Here is a 9,938-nt window from a genome sequence, read left to right as displayed (position 1 = left end):
CTTACAGAAGCAAGAGAAAGAAAAAAAAAAAAAAAAAAAAAGATTCCACAGCTGAAAAGAAAGAGAGAGTTGAGATTTATATATGTAATAAAAGAAAAAAGGGAAAACAAGTTCCTTGAGATCGACAAGCAGATCCCACCGAAATAAATTAATAACTTCTTCACCTTACACCCTCCTCTCCTCCCCTCTTCATAAAACCCTCGTTCACAGAATTCACCATCTCCCTGTTTGTGAGTGTGTCATATTATTTTTATTGCTCTCCTTTCATCTCTAGCTCTGAGTAATTCTTTTGTTATAGTAAAGAGAGATAGAGAGAGAGGGTACCCTATGCTGGGGGACTTAGGGAGCTCCTCCGATGCCACCACCGCCACCGCTACGGCTGTTAAGCCTTTCGGGGCTCACGAGGGCGGTGGCGGTGATGGCGGGGTCGGCTCGAACTCGGGGGAAGAGGAGAAGAATAGTTATAGCAGAGGCGGTGGCGGTGGCGGTGACGATTTTGGTGATAGGAGCTTCGGTGGCAACCGATGGCCTCGCCAGGAAACGTTGGCTCTCTTGAAGATTCGGTCTGATATGGACGTGGCGTTTCGTGATGCAAGTGTTAAAGGTCCATTATGGGATGAAGTTTCAAGGTCAGTAGCTGATATAAACACTAATTTTTTTGCTTCGATCCTTGTTCTTTTTGTTTCTGGTGATTTCTTTCAGCTGGTTAATTTTGGGTTCATGTGGTTGAGAAGTTGAGATCTGGGAAACTGAATTTTCAAAATTGTTTGCTTCTTCATTGTGTTTTGTTTGCTTATGATCTATCTGTTTTCAATCCTCCACTCATCAGCTAACTCTTTCTGGTAATTATTTTCTTCCTGCTGGTAATAATAATTCAAGTTTTTCATTTTTGTTCCCTTTCAGTAATTCAGTCTTGAATTACTATCAAGAAATGGACTTATGGTTTCAATTACTCAAATAGAATATTGAGCTGAATAAATTCCACAATTAACATGGTTTTCTTATTCAGTTGAATCACCACACAGAATAAGTTCTTCCAATCTTGAGTCATACAATATTTCCAGATATAATTAACGTGTCTTAACTTCAATTAGTGTTTCTTGATCGATATGTAAATCTCATGAAATTACTGCTACCTCATATTAATTTATCCTAATTTTCCAAGTATAGTATATACTGTATTTTATGTGTGTGAATGCTTGTACATGACTTTGTTTTGTTGCTGAACTGGGGATATGGAGCTAGCTGGCCTGGTTAGGGTAAAAACAACGACAACTAATTAACATTGGTGTTGATTTAACTTGTATTTAATTTGTTCAAACTGTTATTATCATCAGGAAGCTAGCAGAGCTTGGCTTTCATCGAAGCGCCAAGAAATGCAAGGAGAAATTCGAGAACGTCTACAAGTATCACAGGAGAACAAAAGAAGGCCGAACTGGCAAATCCGAGGGCAAGACCTATCGGTTTTTCGATCAGTTACAAGCCCTTGAAAATCAACCTCCTACTCCGACCACGCCCAACTCTACTACCACTCATCAACCAAGGCCGCAACCCACAATTGCAATGGCAGTGTCAAACCCTCCTCCTCTTCCTACAATTTCTCACATCAATAGTACTAGTACTAACAGTACTAATACTGTTCCATCAGCTGCACCACACCAAGGCATTGCAACACCAACAATCCCTAGCTCGTTATTCCCTCCAACAAACCCTATAACATTCACACCACCGCCGCAGCCTCCGCCGCAACAAAACCCTACTTCTCACCACCAGCATCACCAGGCCACTACATTTGTCCCGCCTTCTACATTTCCGAGCATATCATCCACCGACCTCATGTCGAATTCGACATCTTCGTCAACCTCATCCGACGAAGAAATGGAAGGTCGTGCCAAGAGGAAGAGGAAGTGGAAGGACTTCTTCGAGACCCTGATGAAGCAGGTTGTCTACAAGCAGGAGGATCTCCAGAAGAGGTTCCTTGAAGCCATCGAGAAGCGCGAGCACGAGCGAATGGCAAGAGAAGAAGCTTGGAGAATGCAGGAGATGGCCCGCATTAACCGCGAACGTGAAATTCTCGCCCAAGAACGCTCCATCGCCGCCGCCAAAGACTCCGCCGTCATGTCCTTCTTGCAAAAAATAGCCGAACAACAGCATAACCCCCAAGCCACACCCACTATTACTCCTAATAACCATTTGGTGACGTCACATCCGCCGCAGCCACACCCACCACCAGCTCAGCAACCAGCTCCTCCTCCGCAACGGCAGCAGACTACACCACCACCGCCAGCACTGCAGATAACACAAGCGCCGATCACGAGTTTCGAGATTACTCCGAGAGCAAACGGTGAGAGTAACAACGACAATAATAATATGGTAAGTGCTACTACTACGCCGAGCTCATCGAGATGGCCGAGAGTGGAGGTACATTCACTCATCAAGCTAAGAACAAGTCTGGACTCAAAGTACCAAGAGAACGGCCCCAAGGGACCTCTCTGGGAGGAGATATCGGCAGGGATGAAGAAGCTCGGGTACAACCGGAGCGCGAAGAGGTGCAAGGAGAAGTGGGAGAACATCAACAAGTACTTCAAGAAGGTGAAGGAGAGCAACAAGAAGAGGCCCGAGGATTCCAAGACGTGTCCTTACTTCCACCTCCTCGACAGTTTGTACAAAGAGAGGAACAACAAGTACTTTGATCAGATGGGGAATAATAATAATAATAACGACAACAATAATTCACCAAAGCCGGAGAACAATGCGGCGCCGATGATGGTGAGGCCGGAGCAGCAGTGGCAACCTCCGAGGGTGGAACCAGAAATGGATCAAAACCATGAGGAAGAAGAGAGGGATGGTGACGAGGACGAGGACGAGGACGATGAGGAAGACGAGGGCAACTATGAGATAGTGGCAAACAAAGGAGCTTCAGTTTCAGTGGGAGCATCAGCAACAGCTGAGTGAGTGAGTCGTGAAAAAAGGGCAAAGAAATTAAGAAAGTTTGTTTCAAATTTCAATGCGGGTCAGATTTTGCAATTTGCAGGGCTACCGGATCGGGTAAGTGGGTGGTGGAGTAAATTAGAATGAAAATACACACAGAAGTGGCAAGAAAGAAAACACAGAAACACACATGGTGGGGATCGAAAGGAAGGAAAAGAGTGGTCAGCGATGATCATATAGTCAGTAAAATTATATAATGTCAATTTACAATTTATTTATTTATTTTTCTACAATGATAAATGAGCTAGCTATATATAGCCATGAGAAAGAAATCTAGAGAGGTGTTCATTTCAGCTTGTTCAAAAAATAAACAAGTCACTTTGTAATAGTTTCTGCTTCTGCTTAGTTTTGTTCATGGAATATTATTGGGGATGTAAATTTGTTAGTCTTTGTTTTGCCTCATTTTCTTCTTATTCTCCAGATTTTCCAAAATGGTGTGTTACGTTGACCACACAAGTCATCAGAGTTGGAGAAAATGGAGCTCTGTTAGAACTAGGGCTCCGTATTACGTATGTAGCGCAGAAGAGAGAGCTTAAAATGAGGGGACAATTAGGTAGAGTGTCCTTTGGAAATAGGGACCTATCTGGAATGCACACAGTACCAACGGGGGGGGGGGGCACATGGAGTGAAGGACAGCCCTTAAGACATGCATAGGGTAGGGACTACCAAAGGGAATCTTGATCCTTCTTTTGTGAATTGTGAGGAGCCTTACAAATTCTGGGGGAGCCTTACAATTTACTGTGTCTGTGGTACATGTCGTTTAAATGGCAGTGAATTCATGGATGTCAGTACCACAAAAGGACGATGGGGTCATATATAGTTTATTACGCTCCTCTGTTGTCCTTATTTATTTTACTTTAAGATGCACTTACATAGATGGACAAGACTCACGTACTCATTACTTTCAGTAGTCGGTACAAGCAATTCGGACGGTAAGTCTCGACAGAAATAAAAATAAAACAAAAAAACAGGACATGCAGTACTCTCATAAATTCATTTTCCTCGTCTAAGGCATAATTACTAATTTGTTACTTTAATTTTTACCTTAGTATCAATTTACTATTATACTTTTTATTTTAGCCAATTTGCTACATAGTTTTTCTAAACTAGCCAATTTTGTTACCCAGGTTTTATTTCAACAAATTTACTACTTTAAAGTTTCAAGATTAACTAATTTACTTATCGAAATTTCAATATCGACCAACTTTAAACTTCGATTTTCAGAATTAATTTATGTTTAGATGAATAAATGAATAAATTAAAGAGAAATTTTAAATACACACCCCTAATATCTTAATACACACCCCTTACTTAATACACCACCTATCAAGTTTTTCATTTTAGTATTATACTTAATACACATCTCAAACTACCTAAAATGCCCTTAATTTATGAAATATTCTATTATTTAATATAATTAATATATATTTACTATTTGGTACCTCGTTTTACATATTTATTTTGTCTAATTTTTGTTAGAAATTTTTGGTTATCATCATTCAATTTATAATCAAATGATTATTGTTATATCCCAACTCCAAATCACCAATATAAGTTTTCAAAAATTCACAAACTAGTAGAATTGTAGAAGTACAGTAGCTATTAAACATATATAGCTAGTTATTCGATAAAACATGTCATGATAAATATGCATTACTTGACAACATGATCTGTAAAATCAAACTAAAGCTGATACAGATAAAAAAATAAAAATTAAAAATTAAAAAAAAAAAGAAAGAAAAAAGAACAACCCAAATAGAATTGTGGAGAAGAGTTGGGGTTAGGGGAGAAGACGTGTTTTCGATGATTTTAGGGTAGAAGATGTTGAAAAGAATACTTCTAGCGCGATTTTTATTTTTTTTAATAATAGATGTTTATTTTTGGTCATTTAGCTTACCTATAAAAATCTCAATAGAAACATAAAATAATAGAGATGTGTATTAAGAGATTAGGGGTGTGTATTTAAAATTTCTCTAAATTAAAATGACAAAAATGTAGCAAAGGTTAATTTTAAAAACATAAGGTAGCAAATCAGCATAAATAGTGTCAATTTACTACCATACCTTTCATTTTACCCAATTTGCTAGCTACCCTAGTTTTTCTAAACTAGCCAATTTTGCTACCCAAGTTTTATTTCAGCAAATTTGTTACCCTTCCATCAAATTGGCTAATTTTGAAAACATAAGGTAGCAAATCAGCATAAATAATACCTAAGGTAGCCAAAAGGCTAATTATGAAAACCTAGGGTAACAAATTGGTTGAAATGAAAGCTAGGGTAGCAAATTGACACCAACGTGAAAGTTAGGGTAGCAATTTGGCTAAAAAACCTCTAACTAAAGACCAGTGAATAAAGACTGTTGTTAAAAATAAAAATAAGACCGGTGATAAATAACCTGAAATAGCTACTCTAAAGAGGAGAGTCGTCGACTTTCTACGCAACGAAACTTGACCAGCCATCACGGGTCGAATTTCTACGCAGCGGAACTTGACTCATGCGGTGTCGAAGTTACTCTCAACCAAAACCAACCTGTCTTGGTATCCTTCTCTAATAGCCTATTTTCCATCTTGCGACTAACCGGTCGCTTCTTTTTGTCATGGTTGTCTCCTAGACACTTGCCCAACCGATAGGCTTCTTTGTCAACTCGGCTTGTGACCTCTTGCTAACTAGCATGTGTCTCGCACCTTGTAGCAAGTGGCATGGCAATGCATTGAGGCCAAGTTGGCCTGCACCCTCACACCTTGGGTCATTCGATCCCCTTAAGAGCTTGCATATCTTTCTTGTCTCGAAGGCTCGTCAGCGAGGTTCCCCACCATACCTCACCTCTTGCATCATGTCCCGCAGTCCCGCACTGATCTGGCTAGCCAACACTACTAAAGTAGGCAACTGATTATCAATACTCACATTTGGCTTCCATCTGTCTAGCACGGTGTAGCCCTTCCGTGCTTGTTGGCATCCCCTTTTCTTTGGGCAAGGTCGAACCCAAACTCATGCTTGCGTCGCTTGGTCGTGCCTAATGAGCACCACAAGGTCTCGACATATCATCATTTAGCCCACATGTTCGCCCATGCCGAAGGTTTAAGGATTGCACAATACAAACCTCATCACCAACATGAGCTGCAATATAAACCTGCTGGCATATAATGTCCATGAGACTTCCTGACTCATGGATACACATGATGCCCATTTCTAACGACATACGCTCGGCTTTTGCATCCCCTAAGGATCCCAGAAAAAAAGACTCGCTTAGTGTCTTATGAAAGTCAACATTGGTGGAGAGTCTGACACCAAGTACCCCTCTATATAGAACATATCAGAAAAATTCTCACTTAGCAGGAGGAAACATCAAAAAGCTGAGGATGATAAACTATCATAACTAATTCATGCAACCTCATAAAAATATGTCGTTAAATGCGTTGAACTTATTTTGATGTTACGGGCAATTTTCGTGTGCAGAATTTTCTCAAATTCCAAACCGAAGTACCTCGAATTAGAAGTTTCACTTAATGACAACATTGCCACTCAACATCATGTCAGCCCATGTGCTTGTTATTAACATGCTCCTCTTGGGCATCACCTCCCTGGAGTGTCACGATGACACTACATTTTAGTGCAGTTCGTGACACGTGGCTTGCTTGGGTAAAGAGGTTAACCGATTTTTTTAAGGTCAAGGGTTTAAACTTCATTGACATATGTAAGTGCGTGAGTCATTTAATAAAAATTAAAAAAAAATATTGAAAAGAAGAGAGTATCCGAGAGATAATGGAAATTTCTATTACGTAGTGCTATGAAGTCTTTATAGAAAGGTATATGTGTTGTCACAATGCAATTTTGGACTGGTTTGTAGCTCAATCTGTAAATTTTTGTACAGGATGAGTGAGCCATTCAGTTTGAGAAGCATAGTGAACTATAGCATAGTGAGCTATGCTTTTGCATTTAGCTTTAGTGGATGATCTGGGAATAGCTACTTCTTTCTTAATGCACCAATACATATGTGTTAATGTGTATCATTCAAGAGAATTACAAATCGATGGTTGATTTTCTATCATTGTCATGACCAACCCAATCTGTATTATAGAAGGCTTGCAGTTGCACTATATGTTAAAGCCTAAAAATCCAGTAAGCAGACCCAATTCATTCTTCAAGCCCATATCACACTTTAAGGCGAATAAACATTATGCCATGCACGTGGATCAAAGCCACATTCATGCACTTAGAGCTTTCAAGAATGGGTGTGGCGTGGAAGGTAACATAATTGCATGAGATACGTTATTAGTTTTAGGATCATTGGTAATTTTTGACTTGGGACCAAAATTCATGCACAACGACATAACTCATAATACAGATAAAGAAAGAAAAGAGGCCCAAAAGCTAAGTCCATATCCTTTCAAATCGAAACAAGTAAACTTTAACATATGATTCTTAATTCCAGCCACACAATAAAATACCATAAAGGTACATTTTCCCAAAAATCCTACAGTAGCATGGCAATCCCAGCAGTAGAATCCCAGCAGCAGATTTTCTATGTGAAATCTGTAAACTTGTTCCATATTCACACCTTTCAAAGCGATCTTTAGACACAATCTGACAAACCAAAAGAAACTACAAAACCAATATATATATATATATATATATATATATATATATGCTTTTAACCAGACCATTCTTTTACCCAGCAGTAGAAACCTTCAACCAAGATCCCTTCTAGTTGCTGAAAAATGCATATAAATAGTTGCTGTGACCAACCATAAGCAACAAGAACGGAGGGTGCTAGCAAGCTCTCTAGCACTCTTCTCCCATGCTTTCTTTCCTCCCATACTTCCCTTTCTCCTAAATGCTTCCTTAGTTTTCCATTCTTCCCAATTCATCTCATGTCCAAACCCCTTGTCTACCAAGTTCTATAGAAAGGAAGGACGCTAGCAAGCCATGCTTCTTATTCTCTCTTAAACCCATCCTTAGTTTTCCACCTCCTAACCAAATCTCTCATCTCATATACCTCAGTCCATACCTCAGAGAAACAACTGGGTTCTCTTCTTCTGAAACTCGTGTTTTCCTCTTGCCAAGCCCTTCTTTGTAAGCAATCATTTTCTTGTGACTTATCAGACCAAGCTTCCTATTTTCAAGAGAAAAACAACTCATTATGATGTCATCTAACCAATATGAATTAAGATAAATAGGTATTAATTTGACTTAAAACAATTTACTCCCCCATTTATTCTGAATATTTGTTGAATAAAAACTTTTTGTTTCTCTCTAACAACTAGCATGTAGAGTCTATCTCCAACTCTCTTTGATAGTTGGTGTCTCAATCTCTAAGAATTTGTGTTGCATTCTTCTTCTTTGCATGGCAAAGAATAGTCATTGTTCTTCTCAGATTTGTCTTCCTTTGTTGCACGCAATTCATGTCTCACATAATTAGAAAGTTTCCTCAAATGCTCAAGGAGGGTCAGAATAGGGAAGTTTCACATAGTAAGTTTCCTAATTTAAAACAGGAAAGTTTTCTAAACGACTTATCCATCGATTTTCTCGTTTTTACGCTTCGGTGAGACTCTTTGTTGAGTTAGGACTCTGTTTCCTAGTTAGACCGGGAATCCTACTTTGATTAGGATTCTTCTCTTTTTGCTGATTTTAGCCTTCTTTCCTCAATTATTGCTTCTCATGACTATAAACACAAAATATGTCAGAAATGATATTATTAAGAAAATAACATAACCAAATTGGGTAAGAAATACATTAAGATCATAGCATTTTATGTGTTTATCAGACTTGTTGCTCAAGGTTATAGTTAAGAGAATGGTCTAGATTATGAGAAAACTTTCAGTCCTATTTTTTTTTTATACGAAACTTTCAGTCCTGTTGTTAGACACAATACTGTGAGGTTTATAATTGCTTTAGCTGCAATGGACAGATGGGGACGTTGATAGTTGAATGTAAGGAATTCTGATTTGAAAAAGGAGGTTTATATGCAACAACCTCAAGGTTTTGTTGATCCTTTGAATTCTGATTATGTATGCTAACATTTCTATATATGGTTTAAACCAAACACCTAGAGCATGGAATGAAACATTTACTACTTATCTTCCATATCTTGGTTTTCAGTTTACTCATTCAGATCCAAGTTTGTTTATTAAACATTCAAACAATGGTATTGTTGCACTACTATTATATGTCGATGACATTGTCATCACTGGATCTGATACAGCAGGGATAGAAACAATGATAAAGGAATTGAGTGGTGTTTTTGATGTGAAGGATCTAGGACCATTGACATATTTTCTGGGAATTAGCATTCAGTACACAAAGTCTGGAATTCTTTTGTCTCAAGCTAAGTATGCACAGTGCAAAAGTAGGAACGAAAACCTGCTCTGGCTGTAATTCTCCTTGCTTGCCTCATGTTCATTTCTTGAATACTGAAGGTATTCTTGTCTCTAATATATCCATCTCTTTATAGAAGCATTGTTGGAGCTCTTCAATGCTTGACTTTCACCAGGCCGAATATAGCATATGTAGTGAATACATTATGTCATTTATGTTAAGTCTAACAGATATTCATTATGCTTCAGTCAAGAGAATATTGAGATATTTACAACAGACTTTGCATAAGAGATTGTTCTTTAAATATGGAGCTGCCACACCTTTTGTTACAGCTTTTAGTGATGTTGATTGGGCTGGTGATATTAATAAAAGGAGATCAACTACTGATTTTGTTGTATTAATGGGAAACTGTCTTGTTTTATGGCAATCGAAAGAGCAAGGATATGTGGTAAGGAGTTCTAGATAAGCTGAATATAGAGCTCTCCCAATACTGTTGTAAAAGTATCTTGGCTAAGACATGTTCTGTGTGACTTACATGTTAAAATTCCCTCTCCACCTCTCTTAAAGTGTGATAATCTTTCTGCTCTTGCGTTATGTTCAAATCTTGTTTTTCATTCAAGGATTAAGCATCCAG

General features: G+C 38.5%; 1 protein-coding gene across 1 annotated transcript; it reads left to right on the top strand.

Moving 5' to 3' along the window:
- The first annotated feature begins 240 nt into the window (after positions 1–240).
- On the top strand, positions 241–3,392 carry LOC101296251 (trihelix transcription factor GT-2-like). Its single transcript, XM_004290472.1, has 2 exons — positions 241–629; positions 1,338–3,392. Exons 1-2 carry the CDS (start codon positions 328–330, stop codon positions 2,953–2,955), a joined length of 1,920 nt encoding a protein of 639 aa, XP_004290520.1. The 5' UTR covers positions 241–327; the 3' UTR covers positions 2,956–3,392.
- The last annotated feature ends 6,546 nt before the right edge of the window (positions 3,393–9,938 follow it).

Source organism: Fragaria vesca, linkage group LG2 (genome assembly GCF_000184155.1).
Source record: "Fragaria vesca subsp. vesca linkage group LG2, FraVesHawaii_1.0, whole genome shotgun sequence".
Taxonomy (NCBI): Eukaryota; Viridiplantae; Streptophyta; class Magnoliopsida; order Rosales; family Rosaceae; genus Fragaria; species Fragaria vesca.
This window is presented reverse-complemented; position numbering and strand designations above follow the sequence as displayed.

Coding starts and splice junctions, on each gene's coding strand:
- LOC101296251 (XM_004290472.1), top strand. CDS start 328: ATGCTGGGGGACTTAGGGAGCTCCTCCGATGCCACCACCGCCACCGCT. Junction 630..1,337: donor TTATGGGATGAAGTTTCAAG/GTCAGTAGCTGA, acceptor TATTATCATCAG/GAAGCTAGCAGAGCTTGGCT.